The following is a 23,604-nucleotide window of genomic DNA, read 5'->3' as shown; positions in this document are numbered from 1 at the left end:
ATCCTATGAAAAACAGCCATTGTCTAATCTACAATTATGACGTAGACATGACATATCACCTGCAATTAATGACGTATATATGACATACCATCTGCCATTGTCTAGTCTAACCATCATGATGTACACACGACATTCCAACTACTACTACTGTTGTTTAATCTACCAATTATGAAGTACGCATGACATATCCCCTACCATTAACGACGTACATATGGCATACCGCCTGCCATTGTCTTGTCAACATTTATCATGTACACATGACATGCCACCTGCCATTATGACGTTCACACAACAAACCATCACCTACCAACCAGTTGTTCCTGATGAACACAACCAGTGACTACCATACTGCCTGTGATCTGCACCCTTAATAGAGCCACATCTGCTCATCGTGCCGTGCCAAATGTTCAGTGTAACATGGTAACTTATATTGCTAAGACTTCCTTCTCTTCAGAAACCTTAAAGACGTCCATGAGTCACTGAATGCATTCCTCGCCGACGCCCTGATCGTGCCATGATTTATGAAGTGTTTCAAGAACACCAGTGATCAATTATCTGCTTTGATGAATAAATCACAACTACAGACGTCATGATGGCTCTGTGTTGTGATGGACCAAACCACTCAGAGCTTAACCTTGCTCCATCCGCTGCCACAGTGGTGGTGTGATCATCACAGAGTGAGTCAGTCAAACCAAGGCACACGCAAACATACGTATTTACAGGTGAATTCATTCAGTCATGAAAATATTTATATATTGCATCATACGTGTAGTTTTAAGGTCATCATACTCGTCATAGACACCAGAGATATCATCATGTGTTTTATCGTGAATTATTATTCATTTGAGGCGTCTGTAATTATTTCGATCCTCTTCATGGTATATGGGGGCGGTGGGGTAGCCTAGCGGTTAAAGCGTTGGCTCGTTACGCCGAAGACCCAGGTTCGATTTCAATGGTACAATGTGTGAAGCCAATTTTCCGATGTCCCCGCCGTGATATTGCTGAAATATTGCTAAAGGCGCCGTAAAACCATACTCACTCACTCCATGGTATATGTGTAACAGCTGGTTTATTGCGACAACGGCGCTTTACTCAGACACGTAGTTGACTGGTTTCTGTGTTGTTTACCTCTGCGCTCAGCATTATTCTATAGACATGACACCGGCCTTTAAATAACCGAGTCTTGACCAGTTATAAGCATGGGACCTCGCCCTAGGAAACGATGCCCCACAATCATCCCAGTCATCAAGCCTGATCAATTATGTCGCCTCTTACGACCAGCATAGCATCTGCGTTTTTGTAGACGTTCCCGGCGACATCTGAATGAGTGAGTGAGTTGGGTTTAACGCCACTTAACTATTCCTTTATACCACGGCGTGCCAGCTTGACGTGGGACGAAAATCCCAAAGTAATGCATCAACGAGAGGCACTTAATTATAGCCCCTTGGACCACTAGACCTGTCCCATATTCATTATTAGTTAAGTGTTCAAACTAATATTACAGCGATGCATTGGTTGCTAATCTAATTGCCTTTTTAAAACCCCATTTCTATGATATCTTACAGTTAACACAGTCATAAAATAAATTTGCACCAGAACAAATACACATGATTGGCTATAGATCCCGGTGGCACAGAGTCCAAGATGTTATCATTCCTGAATGTGTAGATCGTGCATGCAGGGGCGTGAACAAAGGCGTATTTGTTTGGGTGACTCTGAAGCCCCTAGGAACCAAACACCTTTCTTGACAATTCGACACATGGGTATAGACAAGATTCAATTTCATTAAATATTGAAGTGTAGATCTGAGAGTAAATATAGTTTCATAATATACCCCCATGATTAATATAATTTTCACCGCTGTTTTTCTTTTCACGCCCAATGGGGTCTGGTTTGGCGGATGAGAGAGGCTGGTTATTCTCTGGCGTAGACGTGATATATGTATGAAGTGACGCAGGTCCTAGCTATATGTGTCAGATCGGGTATGGTGAACACAAACCAAGTACCGTGATCGTGATCGCACTTGCTCCCGGACAGCGAGATACCAGACCACTGAGCTACTCGTGCTCCAGGGGTGTCTGTGCCTGTGTCTCTGTGTGTGCTTGTGTTTGTGTGCTTGTGTTATTTCTTTGAAATCCCTTAGGAAAGTTTATGAGGTAGTTTGGATCAACCTTGGGAGCGTTTGCCTGAAGGATCGAACCCAAATACCCTCAACATGTCTACCTTAGAGGAAGGAGGAACCAGACTGGTAGTGGGTCACAGTGGTTTATATCAGAATTAAGTCGGAAAATATTTCTACAAACAGGAAAAACACAATCATAAATTACTTTAATCAATATTGAGACTGGTCACATAACGTGTTCACAAATATCTCAATGTTGTTTCAGAATTAGGTCACACTGAACAATAACGACATGATATGGGATATATATGCACCTGTAATCTTTGACCTTGATAGTGGGTCAATATGACCTTGTGGCAGTGAACATCTATTTGCGTTCAAATTAAAATAATTATTCACTTATTAATAAACGACAGATCAGTACCTCAACATAATCCAAATGCAGATGTAAAACGTTAAAGAGTCGATGGTTGGTTGACAAGGTCACTGTTCAGAAAGACCTAATATCAGATAAGCACGTGGCCAACATTTTTAAACACAGTTGTATTCAATCTCTTGGACAACGTCCGTGGGGATGTATTAATCCAAGCCATTCCCGGGACCCATTCCTGCATTGTTGTCTTCGACTTCATCGCCAACTGGTTCACATGAGAAGGCGCAGGCATCATTCTCCATAAGATGACATCTGGTTCCAGGAGGACACACACAGTTCTGAAACAGATGACGTGATATAGCGATGTTAAAAAATACTTGTCCTTATCAAACGTTTCCTGTCACAATCTCTCACATCCATCACCCTCCTCAGCGTCAATTTGAGCTATCTATTTATTCTTTGTTATTGATATAGTATTACTTACCTCCCAATTCAAGGAGGGGGCGAGGCATGCTGGAAATACTTCCTCTGCAGCGCATTTCTTGCCGCTCATGTTCATGTCACACTGAAATTAAAACTCATTCTGTTATATGTCAGAGATACCAGGTCACACATTACTACTGGTAACCAACGTACAAAACGTGTTTAAGACAAGTAGTCGGATCACCGAGTTTGGGCACACATATCGGGTTTGTTTCAGGTCATGACGATGAAGTTGACAATGTATCCGAGGACACACATGCTTACATAAAATGGTTTTGTATTTGAGGCCTTGAGCAACAACAAACTTTTCAGGTAGTGCAGTTCCCGCGAAGATTCCGGGGTAGAATAGGTCTTCAGCAACCCATGCTTGCCGTAGAAGGTGACTATGCTTGTCGTAAAAGGCGACCAACGGGATCGGGTGGTCAGGCTCGCTGACTTGGTTGATGTATGTCATCGATCCCAATTGCGTGGATCGATGCTCATGACAAAAATTACTGGATTGTCTGGTCTAGGCTCAATTATTTACAGACCGACGTCATATAGCTGGAATATTGCTGAGTGCGGCGTTAAACAACAGACCAACCAACCAACCAACCAACCAACCAATCAGGTAGTGCAGACAGATATTGGATGGCAGCTGAACATTTAGCTGGGACAGAATGAGAACCAGTATATTCCAATCTTGTCTCCTCTTTTTCAATTTGTGCATCCCACTAATGACAACATCACGTTCGAACATAACCCACTCTAAAAGACATTTAACAGGTTCCACTTCGACAGTATCCATAATGATTGTAAAGTTGTGATCCCTATTGCTAGGAGTCTGATCATGATATTTTGGTCCATATTTGAATAACCGACGAAGGTTGTTAGTGTCACCAATAGAGAAGTTAGTGAGTCTTGGCAGCCACAAATACTGGAATTGAAATCATGAGCTACTAAGCCCATGTTCTGCAACACGTTCCTTTGATTGAACAAATTTCATGAAATGGTGTTCGTGTTACAGTAGGAAAATATAAGTGTTGGTGGTTCCTGAATTTTTAAATATTGTGGTACCATTTGGAAAACTTATATTTGTCTGAGAATGTTACTTTAATGTAAGGCATCAAGTCCCTTGTTTGCAAATTCCGAATTCAATATTCAAGAATATGCGGTCTCTGTCTGATTTAGTGGAGTCTGTTTCTGGTTTTGCCAAACGTTCCGAAGCAATATCAAGAACTATACTCTTAAGTCGATACTGTGGGCTCTTCCTGTTTGTAGAAAAATCCACGAGCAAAGGTTGCCGAGATTTGATTTATTTGAGTGAACCAGATGATAGTCTTGTTATTAGGATGCAGTGGCAGAATTGAAATGTTGGTAGACACAACTTGATACATTTCGGTTGATGCCCGCTCTATCCTGACTACCGTGTCAATAGTTTCTGCAGCGGACAAAAGAATTAAAGCGACAAAACCCGTTCTATAAGCATAACAAATCACTGCTAGAAGCTGAATCCATTGTACGCTTCCGACTAAGTTTTCAATGGATTTTAATGTAACAAATAGAAACAAAATCGTTGATTTGAGAAGACCTCTTTTAAAGTTAACTTTGTAGAAAGTATTCAGGGGTTCATTCGAGTAGAAAGTTTTAAAAGTTCATCCGAGTAAAATGTTATAAAACGTTCACTTGATCAGAAATAGGAACACGTGATGTATTGAACAGAAGGCACAAGACATAAGACAACGTGCAAATGCGCATTGTAGTGGTGCCCCGATGAAGGAATGACTGAAAGTCAGTGAAAAGTAGAGTTGTGAGAAAAATGTGTCCGTCCATAAAATGTGACAAAACGTTACATGGTCTAAAGTACCCAAACAACTGAGAATGTAGTCGCCGTGAGCTGTAACTGATGGGGGGCATGTACCATTTGGGTTATCGAAAGTATCTCTCTTCTACAGCTTGGTACAGAGATCGCCATCGTTTTGAATCTCTGTCCACAGATCCCAGGTTTGGTACTTAGCAATCAGTCTTCATTATCTTCAGAAACAGATTATATTGGGTGTAAAGGGCAAACTTATATGTATGGATCACTGAAAATCAGTCATAACACCATGTGTTCGCGAAAATAGTCTGCTTTGTATGCATGGATCACTGAAAATCAGTGATAACACCATGTGTTCGCGAAAATAGTCTGCTTTGTATGCCAAGGTGAGCTGGGAATATGGAAGGGGAAACGTACTACTTATCTTGATAGTCTATCCCCAAATTTGACAAAGCTATTGTCAAACAGGAAATCCCAGTAACTTACTTATTTGGGTATCTGAATTCTTTTGAGTAGTGTTGCTTTCAGTTTTTGAAAATTGGCCACATCCATTAAACATTGTTGCAAAGGAGACTTTCAGAAATCTTTTCTTGGAAATTAAACTCACACTGATTAAAAGGAACAATCTATCTTTCAATTTATTAGAATTTGTCACCTGTTGATACACTGAAATAGGCATACGGGTGCCGATTAAAGTTGAAGCTGTCAATAATACATCAGTATGTATACTAGTATATAGTAACATGTGCATTCAATACTTTGCTGCAATGAATGATGTAGCTGTATTATGAAATACACTGAGAATTACGAGCAGTTCGCTTCAAAACATTGTGTATTAACCTGCAGTAGACATTGGAACACTGTGGCATATAACTCAGACATTGTGTAATAATTTGTGTCATATAACTCAGAAATATGCCTATAACCTGCAGTGGACATTGGGACACTGTGACATATAACTCAGAAATATGCCTATTAACCTGCAGTGGACATTGGGACACTGTGACATATAACTCAGAAATATGCCTATTAACCTGCAGTGGACATTGGGACACTGTGACATATAACTCAGAAATATGCCTATTAACCTGCAGTTGACATTGGGACACTGTGACATATAACTCAGAAATATGCCTATTAACCTGCAGTTGACATTGGGACACTGTGACATATAACTCAGAAATATGCCTATTAACCTGCAGTTGACATTGGGACACTGTGACATATAACTCAGAAATATGCCTATTAACCTGCAGTTGACATTGGGACACTGTGACATATAACTCAGAAATATGCCTATTTACCTGCAGTTGACATTGGGACACTGTGACATATAACTCAGAAATATGCCTATTAACCTGCAGTGGACATTGGGACACTGTGACATATAACTCAGAAATATGCCTATTAACCTGCAGTTGACATTGGGACACTGTGACATATAACTCAGAAATATGCCTATAACCTGCAGTGGACATTGGGACACTGTGACATTTAACTCAGGAACATGTATTTCACCCTGATGTGGACACTATATGTCACAACGTACATTGCAAAATGAAAGCAGTACATTTGTTAATATTTCAGATTCATTGGAATGTTTGAACGTAAGTACGCGATATGGCCCTCGCAGTATTCGTTCCTCTCCACATATATGATCGTCATATTAAATAACGACCATGGCAAATAACCAAACTTCACTGAAACATACAGCTTGCTGTGTTTTTAAACCATGTCGCTTGTCACGGCTGTCATTGTTGACAGGCTTATGAACATCTATAGGCCATAGGTGTGACTGCTGCTTTATGCGATGTACATCTGCAAGTGTATTTCGACCCGTGAAGATCCGGGGTAGAATAGGTCTTCAGCAACCCATGCTTGCCGTAAAAGTCGACTATGCTTGTTGTAAGAGGCGACTAAGGGGATCGGGTGGTCAGGCTCGCTGACTTGGTTGATGCATGTCTGGAATATTGCTGAGTGTGGCGATAAACAAACAAGATAAAACCAATAAGTGTGTTTCAGTGTCACATGTCAGAAAGCATCAGCAGGAATGAGGTGCTGGCAAACCAAGGATACTTCGATTGAAACGAAACACATGACACAGCTAAAACATCATGGGCTTACAGATTATGCTCTACAGTCAATGGTGTAATGACAACGACCAATTTGCATTACTACGATCAACTGAACATTCATTGAATGTCTGGTCCACTGGTCGTACACCGACCCCCTCATTTGTATGCTACGATGTGCATTATGATATGATCTAGGCATTCAAGATACTGTCCATGACATTGTACCATCCCTTTTTCTCCGTCCATGGTAACGTGCGCAGGTATATATTTATATTCATATTCGCTCAAATGTTATCTACAGGAAACATAATTCCCTTTTTCTTCTCATATGCATTCATCAAGTATAAAATACTCTGATACATAATGATCACTTATTCCATATTACGAATCCCTCTAAATAATGATCCACTGCTAAATTATTATTCAGTTTCCACCAATATGGAATCATCCATTATCAGTTGCTGTGTCATGATCTGTGGGGATTCTGGGTGTAAATATAGGTCCTAACAACATATGCTGGTTGTTGGAGGCGACTTAATGGATCGGGTAGCCAGACTCGGTGACATTGCTCGAGTTCATGTCATCGCATCTCCATTGCGGAGGTCGATGTTTGTGATATCACTCACTGGTTTGTCTGATCAGCAGTCGAATATTTACAGACCTCCGTCATATAACTGGAACGCTGCTGAGTGCGGCGTAACAAAACAAGTGAAGTGTCACTACATCCAACATTGGGTTACCTTAAAGTGGACATTGGGACACTGTGACATATAAATTATTAATATGTGTAATACCCTGCAGTGAACATGTGGATGTCACAAGGTTCTCTGCAAACTGTAAGCAGTAATTTTGATAATATTTCAGATTCATTTGAATGAAGAACGCGACTTGCAATATCCACACATTCCGCATATGTGATAGTCATAAAAGTACGACCATTGAGAAGTGTTTATGAGGGAGTAACTTCATTGAAACATTCAGCCTGTTTATGTTGTTAAACCATGTCGCTTGTCTCAGCTGTCGTTGCTGGCGGGCATATGACAATCTATAGGACACAGGTGTGACTGCAATAACTGTGTTGGCTCTAGCTGAGCAGTATTTCAGTAACACAGGTCAGATAACTGTGAACGCAAGCACAACTACTTTGGTTAAAGCATCAACAGGAATGAGGTACTGGCAAACCATTGTCACATTTTAGGTGAAAGTTGGATTGAAACTAAAACACTGGCACGGCTAAAACGTCATGGTCATTAAGATCATGCTCGCTCCGCTGTCTTTGATGTGAAGATAACGATCAATACGTACATGTACCAGTACGACTCGTTGAACATTCACTGAATATCTGGTCCACTGGTCATACAACGACCCCCTGAATAGTCAGATCCAGTGTTGGGGGCGGTCGGGTAGCCTAGTGGTTAAAGCGTTCGCTCGTCACGCCGAAGACCCGGGTTCGATTCCCGACATGGGTACATTGTGTGAAGCCCATTTCTGGTGTCCCCCGCCGTGATATTGCTGGAATATTGCTAAAAGCGGCGTAAAACCATACTCACTCACTCACTGATCCTGTGTCCATCTTGTTATGATCAGTCCATTCGCCATGATCACTCTTGATGGTACTACACCATCAGGTATTTTCTTATATCCCGCTCATGTTAACGTACGTAGGTGCATATTCATTGTCACACATATCCAGGCTCGGTGACTTTGCTTGATTTCATGTCATCGCATCTCAATTGGCGTGGGTCGATGCTTGTGATATCACTCACTGGTTTGTGAGTATCCTTACATCCAACACTGGTGGCACGTGGCCCCGTGGGCAGCCCACACGTCACAAATCAGGTGACGTTGTGCAACGTCAGTTGCGGAGAATAGTTGCATGGGTGACCGCGTTCGAGAGTCTCCTGGGAATGTTTTGGGCTTCGGTTCTGTTCATACTGAAGAACATGTAGCAGATGTGGTGTCTTCTCAGGCAAGTGACTTTGTCCGAAATCAGCCTCTGTTCACCAAGCATTGAATGGAATAGTAAATTGGCTATTAACCTTCTTGCGCTTCACGGGCAGCTTGCGTTGTATACTCCCCAGGGGGCTTAGAATCAGAATCGAGTGCACATTGATCCAAGTACCGGGGATTACCTTAAAGTGGACGTTGGGACACTGTGACATATAAATTAGAAATATGTGTATAACCCTGCAGTGAACGTGTGGATGTCACAAGGTACCATGCAAGCTGAAAGCAGCTTGCGTTGTATGATCCCCAGGGAGCTTAGAATGAAAATCGAGTGCACATTGATCCAATGACCAGGACCTTTGAGCATGCAACTTGTGTATGGAGCCATATAAGTACACTCACTATTGTTATTACACTAGCATGTGCCATCAAATAATCGTTATTTACTGATAACCTAACGCCTTAGTTTTTCAATACGCTGTGAGGTGAGTGAGTTTGGTTTTTCGCCGCTTTTAGCAATATTCCAGCAATATCACGGAGGGGGACACCAGAAATGGGCTTCACATATTGTACCCATGTCGGGAATCGAACCCGTTCTCTTCGGCGTGACGAGCGAACGCTTCAACCACTAGGCTACCCGACCGCCCCTATCCCGCATGAAATATCCCATCAGAATGATAAATAATATTATCTGATAAAGGACCTATAAGGTCGTTGGATTAAGGTGAAGAAGGTGAAATGGGGTTTAACGTCGCGTTCAAGATTATTGAACGTATATATTGACGTGCGTGCTTGCGTGCGTGGCTTCTTTTGCTAGTCCGGACTAATGCAAGTTTTATAGCCCACCGAGATACTATGCCGCAGTTTAGCTAGTTTCAGTTGGACACCGAGCCGATTAGTCCTTCTTACTGCCAATTCATGCCGAGCGCCAGGCAGGGTAACAACAGGTACCATCTTTTAACGTTTCTTGGTATGACGCGGTCGAGGATCGTACCACCGACCTTCGTCCCTCCGGGCGGACGCTGTACCACTAGACTACGAAGGCGGTCTCGTTTGATAAAGAGACTTGACGAAATAAGCGTGTGTGCTAAACAATGAGTGACACGAAATGTATTTGATTCCGTTAAATAGAATATGTGACACAAAACAAAAAGTTGTTTTTCTTAATGTCAACAATTAAGACCTGAGAATAATACGTTAAATTCTTATGACGCTATTGCCGTTTCTTGCATCGGAGACCAAGTTGACGATGAAATCGCTTTTAAAACATCAGAATTGAACCAGATTCACGTATATACTGGTACCCATTAATTCGAAAGACCCATCGCGGTTTCATATTTCGAAACGAAGTAGAAATGTATTTCTTGCCTGTTAAAACGACCAATACAGATGTGTACCGTTACAGATGAATAAGTCTGTGTTTTAAGGGAAAAATATTTTTTAAAGAACTAGATGATAGAATCAAACAAGTCATACTGCTTAAATACAATGATAAACACTTTTCTTGTTTGAAATACAGTTAGAATATATCAGCAACATCGGATACACGTGGCCAGCATAACAAATGATAACAGAGAGGAATGGTTTCTGACAGACACGTACCGGTGGGTCCTGGGCAAAGGCCACTGCCACGAGAGCCAGTAGCACCAAAACGATGGTCAGGTTCATTGTCCGGTTTCTTTCTCTGAGTAATCACGAAGAATTACAAATATAAACGGACACTCAGCAGTGGCAATCCTCTAAGTGACTGAAACTACAGACAGGTCGGTATTTTTATATCAGAGTCAGTTTTGGCAACAGGGGGCCAACGAATCAAATACTCATAGTAGGAAGTTTGATAGCTTATGGGCGTTCCGATCGAAATAGGAATTTATTGAGACTATAAGAAAGTGCACTGAAGCATGGCACGCCGCCAACGCTAGAGTGACGCCTCAACTTCCCCTTTATGTCCAGCAATATACCAGCAGTTCCAGCATTTGGTGTCTCACATTTCACAACTTTTGAGCAACATTCGAGTTTGCTGTTTCTTGGAAGATGTCAATGAGTGTCCTGCGACGTTCGCTCAAAAGTTGTTTGATCGAGGTTGCAACATTCAAGGGCTGAGTAAAATGTTATGGTAGACGTGAGGACATTTCAAAATTTGACGCCTCAGTGACAATAATGATATTTCCTATTTTGACTTGTACCATGTGTTCCGGTGTTTTATTCAGGCGAATAATTGACTTGCCTTTGCATGTGCTTGTAACGGGTGTCACAGGTGGGGCAGGATACGCTCACCTTTTCGCAAACACCGCGTATCATCACTATTTCATAGTGATTCATAAAGACATGCCAATGATCAAGTCGCAATCACACAGTCGACACTGCATTTAGCCGAGATCATTTACGAGAATGGAAAGGGGTTTGTTGCGTATTTTTTACATAGTTTTATGCTATCAGTATTTAATCCTAGATTCAATTTATTTCGTTTTTATGGTACACAAGCAACTTCTGATTAGAATACATTTTACTAAGTCTGTTGTCGCAGTTATTATTGAGTTGAAGTAATGTGTGACCTGGTATGTCTCTGTGATCCAATCCCGATGGCTTCGATCGTTGAGTATGCTATCAAACACTGGCTGTCTTGTTCATGACTGTGTCCATGATATAACTGAAACAATGCTGACTTCGGTTAAACACTCACTCACTCACTCACTCACTCACTCACTCAATCACTCACTCTGGCATCATCATGATAGTAGTCAAGAGCTAGTTTGGCGTGACGTTGGTTTGGAGGAATGAGGGTTACTTTCATAGTACATTTCATGGCTGTCGATCTCGAGTATGGTCATGACAATAACTGACTGTCACCCAATATGAAAGTGAAGCATGATTCCCTCAAGTTTCAGGAAAAGCACTTTGATATTGATGCAAGTAAGGGTTTATAAAAGGGCAATTATCTGATTGTTTTGTCAGCCCTTTGCTACCAGTAAAGCTCTGAACGAACAATGGCTTCCAAACATGAAATTGTCCATCAGAACTGTCCGAACAAGGATAAAATCATTTGGGTTGAAGTCGCGAAGGGTCATCAGACCTCCCGTGATTACTGCTCATCATCAAAGACTTGGATTGACTTAGTGTATGGCTCGACGTGATTGGAGTCTGAGGATGTGGCGACGGATCCATTGGTCTGATGAAAGCAGATTGTTGCTGCACGTCACAGATGGGTGAAAGGGGGTTTGGAGACACAACATATATCCCTAGGAACTTTGCACAAAGTCCCGTATGGTGGAGGCTCAGTCAAGGTGTAGGGAGCAATATCTCATGACTGTAAACTGGACATGTTAACAGTATGAGGCAATGTCGACGGCGATTGTTATATCCAGGACATCTTCAGTCCTGTTGTGCTACATTTTGACAATCATGTACTTGCCACTCGACCTGTTTTTATTAACCCCGTCGTGCTCGTGCTGTGCTATTGACACTTTGCCTTGGCCCGCTATTAGTCTAGATATGAATCCATTGGAACATGTTTGGGACATTCTTGGACGTCGGCTGCAGGCAATGGATCCACCAGGAGAAAGGTAGAATCTATCATCTAGCCACATGGCGAAAACAGGTTGTGTGTGTGTGTGTGATGGGGGGTGGGGGGGTGGGTGGGGGGGGGGTTGGGGGGCGCAGAGGTAGGGATATACGGATAGAGCAGATTCACTTTCCTGGAAGCCTGGTCACTGACTCCACTTGAATAAGTGCTGGAAATTTTGTAGTAAGACTTGAATATGTACACAGTAGTCTTGGACACCGACTTCAACAAAGACTGGTGAACAAACAAGCTGTCCGCACATGGCTGTAATTGAAAGAACTTATTGGCAGTTTATCTGGATACCACTATCCACGTCAGATAAAGGCCAGAAAATATACGGTAGTAGCACATATAGCAAACAAATATAGTAAACGATTCCAGCAATACAAGCAAACTTGTAACAGTCAGACAGTATTGTTATGCTCTCGCCACACAACCATCTGCAGCACGAGTAGCTCATTGGTCTGAAATTTCGTTGTCCGGGAGACACTTGTTGTGGGTTCGAATTTCAGATTGACTGCAATCACGATACCTGCTTTGTCTTCATCGTATCCTATCTAACGTCTACGACCTGCGTCACTTTGTAAAGCTAACTCTACGTGATCGCTTTAATTTACAATGATGTCCAGACCGATGAAAAGCATTACGTCTATGGGGAACCAGGTTACAATAGGTCCCGAGCGCTCTATTGCTTGTCATTAGAGGTGACGGAATTGAATCGGGTGGTCTAACTCTGTGACATGTTTGATTGTGTGTCATCGAATCCCCACGGGGAAACATCCGGGGTCATGTGAGTTATATTCAAAGGTCCACCTACCTCAGTGGAAACATGTTAGTGTGGCCGATGTACATTGTAGTGTTTGTACATATTTGTTTTAATTTCATTCCACGTTTTCACATATGCTTATTTTATATAATTGGTTGTTAGTTTCGTTTAGTTTTATCAGTCAGTGTATCTGTCCTTCTGTGTCACCTACTAATTGCCCCATGCAAGCTCTATATGCTGATTGGCCCAGCTAACACCTGTTGTTAAACTGCATGTTTTGATCACCCTGTATACTATCATTGAACATGATCTGGCAGAACTGCTCAGATCAGCAAGGAATAAAGTTGCCATCTACAATCAGGTTAGTTAAATGGTTATAATCTTTTTATCAAGTATGTTTAAGAGTTTTAAATACTTAATGTATGTAATCTAATATAAATGGAGGTTATGTCTAATTATGTAAATCGGCATAAAATAAGCTGTACGACCATAATGTATGACTAAAATATATTCCATCACTTACATGAATGAAATATGTCTGTTCCACTTCTAGAATGTTTTTAACGATTTTAACATTTTGTTTGTAATGAATGAATTCAGATGTTATATATGTAATACCATTGTAAATAGAATGTGTGTATTACCATGTTCAATATATTAAATGTTAAATAGTGTTTTAGTCTATGTACTATTTATTCAGGTCGCTGAATATAATGTTGACATAAGTGTGGCAGTTGGGGATTTCGCCCTTGTGTCACCTACAGGCCTAGGGTATGCATTTCATTGTTTATCTTAATGTGATTTGTAAATGTTATGGTGACATTTAATGTTATATTGTTTGCCATTAGTTTCTGTCATAGAGTATTGTATATTATTTTCAGAATGTGTTAGCATAATGTAATTTAATGTTGTATAGTCAATATCTAAATGGGGGCACGGGTGGCCCAGTCGTCTAAGGCGCCGCGATTCGCTGTGCAGAGTTGCGTCCCTTGGGCACGCAAGAAACCTATGATTGTGGGTTCGAATCCCGGTTCGCCCCGATTATGTTTCTAGGTTTGTCAGCACCATACCCGTGCTCGTGGGTATCACCGAAGTGGTAAACGTCTGAGACCTACATCACTTCGGGCTTTCCTCCCTCATTAAGCTGACACGCCGCGATATAACTGGAATATTGTTAAAAGCGGCGTTAAACCTAATGCACTCACTCACTCACTCACTCAATATCTAAATAAGGGAGTAATCTCCCTTGGATGTCAACATTGTATTGTGTAGCATGGTAATTACTGTACATGCTAAAGTAAACGCGTTTCATGCGCACAGATTATCTCATGTCTTTTATGTCATACCTACTGATATGTCATACCTATTTGTTAGTGAGCCTATGCCATCTTTATGTATGTAGCGTCGGTGATTATATTGTACCTGTTATTCATCATGTAATTATGTGTTTCAGGATGTCTTCGGTTTCCAATCTCAAACGGCATCTGCAATGAAGATATCACACCTGTAGCGTGTGTTTGTTCACTGTATGAATAGACATCTGCTATACTGCCACAGTAGGCCTAGGTTTTGTGAATGTATTCTTAGATAACAGTATGAACCTCATGGTCGATACCCTATACAGAAACGTCACAAAATTTACAGACACACGGACGAGTCTTATGATCATATTTTGGGTTTATATTATGACACTATTTGCTCTTAGATCCACGCTTTAATATTTAATTAAATTGTCGATACCCATGTGCGGAATTGTCAAGAAACGTGTTTGGTTGCCAGGAGCCCAAGAGCCTCCAATACCTGTACGCCGTTGTTCACGCCTCTGCATGCACAATCTATACATTCGGGAAGGATAACATCACGTACTGTGTGCCATTGGGATCTATAGTCAGTTGTGTGAATTGTCTGGTACACATGAATTGTGCAACTGTGTAAGCTGAATGGTCTCACGGAAAAGTGTTTTGTGAAGGCAATTAAATTAGCAACCAATTCATCACTGCAATATTAGTTTTAACATTTATCAGCTGATAATAAATACGAGACAGGTCCAGCGGAACTAGACGCTAAAATTAGGTGTCTAGAGTTGTCCCCTGCCTTTAAGAACCTGCCTGTCATGGTTCGAAACTCAATTTATTCCGAACTCAAGATGATTCTTGGTCTTTCGCCACCAATCTGTGCTCGTGGGTGTCTCCAAAGCGATAAACATCTAAGACCCGTTTTACTTCGGGCTTTCGGGGGCATGGGTGGTCCAGTCGTCTAAGGCGCCGCGATTCGCTGTGCAAAGTTGCGTCCCTTGGGCACGCCAGAAACCTATGATTGTTGGTTCGAATCCCAGTTCGCCCCGATTATGTGTCTAGGTTTGTTAGCACCATACCCGTGCTCGTGGGTATCACCGAAGCGGTAAACGTCTGAAACCTGAATCACTTCGGGCTTTCCTCCCACATGAAGCTGACACGCCGTGATATAACTGGAATACTGTTAAAAGCGGCGTTAAACAAACTCACTCACTCACACTTCGGGCTTTCCTTTAACACCAGGATTGAACACCGTGATATAATGGAAATACATGTATTGTTTAAAATGACGTTAAACACAACTCAGTCTGTAAAAGTGCTGACGGGATGTAAATAGAGGTTGTCAATGCAAGAGACAATTAACACACAACTATCACACTTACTCACTTGAAGTCTATGCCCCGGTTTTGAGTTTGAATGGGTCCACAGCAGCCTATACAGGTCGCAAAATGCGACAAAAAGAAAAAGGTTGAATTGCGGGTCAATATATCCCGAGGATGAGGTTCGTTGTTAGTAATATCAATCTTGATTTGATTGGTCTAGACTCTATTATTTACAAACCGTCTCCATTTCTCTGGAATAGTGCAGTGTAAACACACACACACACAAAATACATATCTGGGTAAAGTGTTGTAGTCGCAATAAACCAACTGTACTGGTGATCCTATATGTACTATAATAATGTTGGAATAGGTAAATATGTTCTTCTTCATAAATAAATGCACCTGTAAATACGTATGTTTGCGTGTGCCTTGGTTTGACTGACTCACTCTGTGATGATCACACCACCATTGTTGCAGCGGATGGAGCAAGGTTAAGCTCTGAGTGGTTTGGTCCATCACAACACAGAGCCATCGTGACGTCTGTAGTTGTGATTTATTCATCAAAGCAGATAATTGATCACTGGTGTTCTTGAAACACTTCATGAATCATTGCACGATTAGGGCGTCGGCGATGAATGCATTCTGTGACTCATGGACGTCTTTAATGTTTCTGAAGAGAAGGAAGTCTTAGCAATATAAGTTACCATGTTACACTGAACATTTGGCACGTCACGATGAGCAGATGTGGCTCTATTAAGGGTGCAGATCACAGGCAGTATGGTAGTCACTGGTTGTGTACATCAGGAACAATGATCAGTTGGGCCACAGGTTGGTGGATTGTTGTGTGAACGTCATAATGGCAGGTGGCATGTCATGTGTACATGATAAATGTTGACAAGACAATGGCAGGCGGTATGCCATATGTACGTCGTTAATGGTAGGGGATATGTCATGCGTACTTCATAATTGGTAGATTAAACAACAGTACTAGTAGTTGGCATGTCATGTCTACATCATGATGGTTAGATGGTTGTATGTCATGTATACGTCATTAATTGCAGGTAAACTATCATGTCTACGTCATAATTGTAGACCAGACATGTCAGTTTTTCATGGGATTTACAGTTCAATAAATGCCATATATTTCTTCATATTTATTCTTTGAAATTAAACTCCGTTACTCATAAAGTTCATGTATTTATAACGAGATGACATAGAGATGAGGCTTTGGTGTTGCTCCAGAACCTGTCAGCTGTGGGTTTACAGCATTTGATGCTATGATTAATGGGTTTTTTCCCTTCTTGCTGAAAATATCAATATTGTGTAGCATGTGTTTTGAATTTCATTTGAACACATGTTGAGGTGTTAGGTTTCTTGATGAATCATTGTGATGTTTGCCGGAGAGTTCAAATCCAAATAGCCTTAATGTGATACAGTCTAGATCTCATCCTCTGATGAAGGAGAAGCCAAACTGTAAGCGGGCCACAATGTTTTATATCAGAATGAAGTCGGAATATATTTCCACAAACAGGAGAAAAACAATGATGAATTGCTTTAATAATCAGTACTGAGACTGGTCACATAATGTGTTCACAAACAGGACATAGTTGTTTCAGAATTAGGTCAAACTGAACAATATAAAAATGAGATGGTACATGGTATGCACCTGTAACCCTGACCTTCAGATTAGGTCAATATGACCTTGTGGCAGTGAACCTCTTTTTAGTTATGAATTGAAATAGCTGGTATCTTTCAATTAAATTACCATTTGTATGTCTTGAAGTTATCCAGTATCCAAACATGCAGATGTTAACCGATAAAGAGTTGATGATCGTTTGACAAAGTCACTGTTCGGAAAGATGTAATATCAGATAAGTACGTGGCCCAATGTTTTAAACACAGCTGTGTGCAATCTCTTGGACAACGTCCGTGGGTGTGTACTACACCATGCCAGCCCCGGGACCCATTCCTGCATTGTTGTCTTTGGGTTGCTCGCCAAGTGGTTCACATGAGTAGACGCAGGCCCCATCATCCCCCTGCAGCTTACACTGGGTCCCTGGAGGACACACACAGGTCTAAAACACAGATGATGAGTTCAAATGATGTTGAAAATAACGTGACATATTTATATATTCAAACTGAAATGCATATGAACATTTTATTCCACCTCTCTATTTAATAATATAAACACTTTTTCCCCTACTTTGGCATTCGATCTCATACTACAATTCTTCAACTCTCACCCCCTCTCCACACACACACACACACACACACACACACACACACACACACAAACACACACACACACACACACACACACACAAACACACACACACACACACACACACACACACACACACACACACACACACACACACACACACACACACACACACACACACACACACACACAAACAAACAAACACACACACACACACACACAGACCACCCCTATCTCTCCCCTTTCCATATTTCTTGCTCTCATGTCTTGCTTTCCGTCGGCAGTTGCTCTTCCTATTTCAACTGCCCCTGACTCTCACTCCCGCCTACCATTGTTCTTACCTCTAACAATCAGCAGCGTAATTTGTTAACTGTAAATTTATTCTTTTTCATTTATATATTTTTACTTACTGTCCGTGACAAGGAGGGGAGGTTGCAGTTTGGGAAGTCTTCCTGTGCGTCGCATTTCTTACCGCTCATGTCAAAGACACACTGAAATTAAAACTCATTCCGTTTTGTTTTTTTGTCAGAATCAAACGAGCTCTACTGCAGGCGAGTGAGTAAATTTGTTTTACCGAAATCAGCGGTATTTCAGCTATATCATGGCCGTAACCTAGGACAAGACATTCGGTGTTTGATAGCATACTCAACGATCGACGCCATCGGCGTATGATCACAGCTATTTGCTGCAGTATGTTTGCTCGGTAGTACTGTCCAGTGACCTTTCCATGGTCAATTATGCAGTGGCGTTCAGGAAGCCATAGTTATCCAGCCCCATATCGATAAAGACCACCCACTCCCAAATCTGTCATGATGGCTTACGTTGACGTTCGTTCAGTGGGACGCTTTCAGATATGTCCATTCCTTGTCTAGACTCAGGTGAAAACATTTCCCCCAGTTTCTACACTCTCGCCACAAGGGACGCCTGGCTAGAATGTCACCACGTGTTAATGATGATACAACACGTGTCAGCCGAGCATGCGGATCAGCTGTACGCACACAATTTTTAATCGCCTGGTCAGTAACCTAAACTCTGGTGCCTTGCGCATGTGATTAGCAATTTGATTGGCTGTTTGGGCTCAATTTATTAAAGCCTGATTTCTCATTAATCGTTCTTGCAGTTGTGTTGTTGAGAGCATCCTGTGCTGGACCGATTATTAACATTTTGTGTCTGCAGAAACCTGTTCCAAAGTCTGCAAATCACAGACTAATACTTTTTTTTAACGTACTGGCTACCTCTCGCTGAGATCTACACGTTCCAAGTATGCCAGTAACCCTTAGACGACGCATTACGAATCTCAATATTCTTAATAGAGCCTTTACGTGTTACCGTGGAAATTGAAAGCGATTTGACGACCTGTAAAGAAAGCGGCACCAAGATCTCATTCCCACAATATATGTGCGTGCGTGCGAGTAATGTGCATGCATTACTTTGCTGAAATGAATGATGTAGCACTTCTGCGGTAAACAATGAGGACTCCATGACATATAACTATATCTTTATCTCATTTTAATGCTATAAGATTGTCTTCATTACTGTCTTGCAAGGATCATATAACACAACATCAACTGGCTTTGTACATACATAATGCTTTTTTGTTACGAAGTGAATTGTTACCTTGACTTTGTACATTTCTGGTGTCCCCCGCCGTGATATTGCTGGAATATTGCTAAAAGCGGCGTAAACCATACTCACTCTCACTTTGTATTTTATAAAATATGTTATGTCACTCCGTTGTATATGGGCCTGTGGCCTTTCATACAATAAAGAATTGAATTGAATTGACACATAACTAGGAAATATGTGTTTTACTCTGCAGTGGACAATGGGACCCTATGTCACAAAAATTGGCGTTACCCTGCAGTTGACAACGTACACTACAAAAGGAAAGTAGTAAATTTCTCAATATTTCGGGTTCGGAATGATCTCAAGAACGCGACATGTCCCTTACAGAATCTGTATTTTTCTGCGTATGTGATATGTGTGAGTAAGTGAGTGAGTTGGGTTTAACGCGTCTTTTAACAATATTTAAGCTATATCGCGGCGTGTCAGTTTAATGTGGGAGGAAAGCAGGTCTCAGACGTTTACCACTTCGGTGAAACCAACGAGCACGGATATGGTGCTGACAAACCTAGAAACATAATCGGGGCGAACCGGGATTCAAACCCACAATCATAGGTTTCTGGCGTGCCCAAGGGGCACAACTCTGCACAGCGAATCGCGGAGCCTTAGACGACTGGGCCACCCTTACCCTCTTAAACATATATCAAAAGAACGAAATGATAGTTATACTGCAAAAGAAGTAATACTGCTTAGATACAATGAATGATAAACAATTTTCTTGTTTAAAATGCAGACCCATCGCGTTTTTTTCATATTTCGAAATGAAGTAGAAATGTATTTCTTGCCTGTTAAAACGACCAATACAGATTGTACCGTCACATATGAATAAGTCTGTGTTTTAAGGTAAACATATATTTCAAAGAACGGAATGACAGAATCAAAGAAGTTATACTGCTTAGATACAATGATAAACAATGTTCTTGTTGGAAATACAGTTAGAATATATCAGCAATATTGGAAACGTGGCCACGAAGGATAACAAAGAGGAATGGTTTCTGACAGACACGTACCGGTGGGTCCTGGGCAAAGGCCACTGCCACGAGAGCCAGTAGCACCAAAACGATGGTCAGGTTCATTGTCCGGTTTGTTTTCTCTGTGTAATCACCAATAATTGCAAATAAAACGGACACTCCGCAGTGGCAATCCTCTAAGTGACTGAAACTAGGGATAGGTAATTACTTTTATATCGGTGTCAATTGTTGGCAACAGGTGCTATCAAATCAAATACTCATGGTCGGATGTTAAATAGCTCATGGGCGTTCTGATCGACATAGGAATCTATTGAGAATGTAATAAAAGCTTTAAGAAAGTGCATTGAAGTATGTGTTGGAATCTCAGCATTTCATAATGGGCGTATGCAATAATACAGGCGTCATATGGTTCTATGTATCAAACCAGCAATAAAGCGTTACCGTGGCTACGAAAGCATAACGGTTGCTCTTGTGTATATTCTGGAAATCTATAAAAGAGTTGTGTTTCACTCGATGTGTCTGTACGCAGGTTTCGCGCTGCGAACATGCGTGAACTTTGAAAATCATCACTTTTAGATTTATACATAATCGGATCGATGACTCGATGACAGCGTGAATTGTTGTTCACGATATCCATCACTGGATTGTCTGATCGAAAATTATTTACAGACCGCCGTCATCTTGCTGACACATTGCTGAGTGCGGCGTTAAACATCAATCAATCAATCAAACAAACAAACAAAGTCTAGAAAGACTAGTTGTTGAGGACCCCGGAGCCGGCACTAGTGTTCCTCAGTCCAACACTCCACTTTGACCCTAACTTTGCCCTGATGGGTCGTATAGCCTAGGATGGGCCCGGTTCTAATAAACTGAATGGTTGGTCGGTTGGTTGGTTGGTTTGTTGTTTAACGCCGCACTCAGCAATATTGCAGCTATATGACAGCGGTCTGTAAATAATCAACTCTGGACTAGACAATCCAGTGATTTCTATCATGAGCATCGATCCACGCAATTGGGATCGATGACATACATCAAACAAGTCAGCGAGCCTTACCACCCGATCCCGTTAACGGCCTTTTACGACAAGCATTGTCACCTTTTACGGCAAGCATGGGTTGCTGAAGACTTATTGTTCTGCCCCGGAATCTTTAAGGGTCAACTGGATGGTCATGCCAAGCCTGAATCATATGTAGATATTTGGTATCAAAATAGATGTATTTTGCTTGATCTTGGCCGCACATTGAGTCTGATTGTGAGGAAATGTTATTTGCCAATGACCTCGTGCCAAAAGGCGGTTGCCCATGGGCCAATCTGATAATGCTGTCCTCGGAATTCTGTTTTATCCAAATTGGTGGTATTGCATTTAGTTGGGTATACATATATAGCTATCCGCGGCGTTGTTATTGGAGTATACCACCCTCCTAGCCCTGGTGTTTGCATCCTGGATATCCGATAACAGTCAATGTTGACACTCGATGGCGGGCGGGGAGCAGGGTTGCTGATACAGTACCGTGTCACAAACACTAATCGGGTTGATAGTTCCTTTGAAGTGTTGATCCCCGCCCGCGTCATACCAAAAGACGTTAATAGATGGTGTTTGTTGTTACCCTGTCTGGCGCTCGGCATTATGGGGTTAAAGCAAGGACTGGTCGGCTCGGAGTCAGTATACTGTGTCTGAGTGGGGTATTCATGTTAAACTGCGGCATGGTATCTCATGCACGTCGCTATATAAGTGCAATAATCTTGGACGCGCCCTCTGAAACTTAATCCGTTTGTTGTATCAAAAATTTTAATTTGCGGGAGGCATAAACTGTTACACGTCTTCAGACTGATTCCCTTGTTGTTGAGTCTGCAAGGAGACAGCAATCTCTGAATCTTTTACCCGTTGACTAAAGTCGCTAATGTTGCGGCTGCTGTGTCTGTGCACATGACACTGAATTCTTGTAGTGACATCGTTCGTGACAGAGCTCGCTTGTTTGACCTTTAAGCATAATGTCGTGGTAGGCGTTTTAGATACTAATTCTACAAAATCATTGACTCTCATCATAGACTCAAAAGGCGACCGTCATGAATACAACACCATCTACATGCTGTACGCAGTTGGGCTGTGTTGGGAGTGTCTCGGTTAATGTTTATTTTTCTGACAAGACACATTTGAAATCATTTACAAATAGCTTACCCTTACTAATTACGCTGTGAATATAGATGTACATACCTTTTACATTTCCCAGTTGAGATAGAAATGCATAGGAGCACCGCTTGTTTTAAACATGTATCTGTTCAAACATGAGACGAATGAAAGGATTCAAAATCATATAGTGTCTGATGATGCATAACGCATATAACTGTAATATTATATAGCATCCCCGTGACAATATGGAGTCACACTAGGAGCAATTTTTCATTCGTTCCGTTGAAAAAAGAAAATATTTTGTCTCTACAGCCAAACACACAACAGCCTTAAATGTGGGAATGGAGTTTTAACCGTACGCCCGGATTTGTTATGACTGCAAGCGTTAGACATTGGCATAAGCGTAGCTATATCATGCAGACGAGAAACTTTAAAAAATATCCTAAAATGTAACGGCTGTTACAGAGAGACGGAAGGCAAATATTGGCCATCGATATGGCAGTTGTGCTTGTCTAAGCGAGCAAGTAACAAGTTTGTCCGCCCGCTATGCTGACGAAGCAAACGTCGAGCCCAGCATACGAGACAGGGAGCGTTCAATGATATTTTTAAATTTCGATCCAACGATATGAATCACCACATGTAACACCACGATGCCTATGGGAATGAGACATTCTGTAACAAACTAGTTTATTCTGTTAATATGACGCAACATTAATTTTACCAGTAGTTCTCTGGAAGATATATTTTTTGGGAAAAAGGAATGTCTTGAAAAAAAACTCCTATCGACAAGCATTACATCTGGTAAGGCTGGCGTGTCGATGGTTGTCGATGAGTGAGACGATATTAACGTTTAATGTTACATTTGTTTTCAGTAATGGGGGGGGGGGGGGGGGGTATGGCACCACACATTATGAC

The 23,604-nt window shown here is 41.5% G+C and overlaps 2 protein-coding genes across 3 annotated transcripts; both read right to left on the bottom strand.

Annotated features, from left to right (window-relative positions):
* Positions 1-2,251: 2,251 nt before the first annotated feature.
* LOC124137083 lies at positions 2,252-10,541 on the bottom strand. Its single transcript, XM_046503240.2, has 3 exons — positions 10,401-10,541; positions 2,980-3,060; positions 2,252-2,833 (listed from the first exon to the last, which is right to left on the bottom strand). The coding sequence occupies exons 1-3, from the start codon at positions 10,464-10,466 to the stop codon at positions 2,702-2,704; spliced, it is 279 nt and encodes a 92-aa protein (XP_046359196.1). The 5' UTR covers positions 10,467-10,541; the 3' UTR covers positions 2,252-2,701.
* A 6,739-nt stretch (positions 10,542-17,280) lies between these two features.
* Positions 17,281-20,772, bottom strand: LOC124135217. Of its 2 annotated transcripts, none has more exons than XM_046500479.2 (3): positions 20,598-20,772; positions 18,375-18,455; positions 17,281-17,799 (listed from the first exon to the last, which is right to left on the bottom strand). In XM_046500479.2, exons 1-3 carry the CDS (start codon positions 20,661-20,663, stop codon positions 17,611-17,613), a joined length of 336 nt encoding a protein of 111 aa, XP_046356435.2. In that variant the 5' UTR covers positions 20,664-20,772; the 3' UTR covers positions 17,281-17,610. The 2 variants fall into 2 exon arrangements, with proteins under 2 accessions (XP_046356435.2, XP_046356444.2); XM_046500488.2 differs by having other exon boundaries at positions 17,281-17,818; positions 20,598-20,763.
* Positions 20,773-23,604: the final 2,832 nt, after the last annotated feature.

The sequence above is a fragment of the Haliotis rufescens genome, unplaced genomic scaffold, assembly GCF_023055435.1.
Source record: "Haliotis rufescens isolate VD_foot unplaced genomic scaffold, xgHalRufe1.0.p SCAF_16, whole genome shotgun sequence".
NCBI classification, from domain to species: Eukaryota; Metazoa; Mollusca; class Gastropoda; order Lepetellida; family Haliotidae; genus Haliotis; species Haliotis rufescens.
Note: the sequence above shows the minus strand (reverse complement) of the source record. Positions and strands in the feature narration are given on the sequence as shown.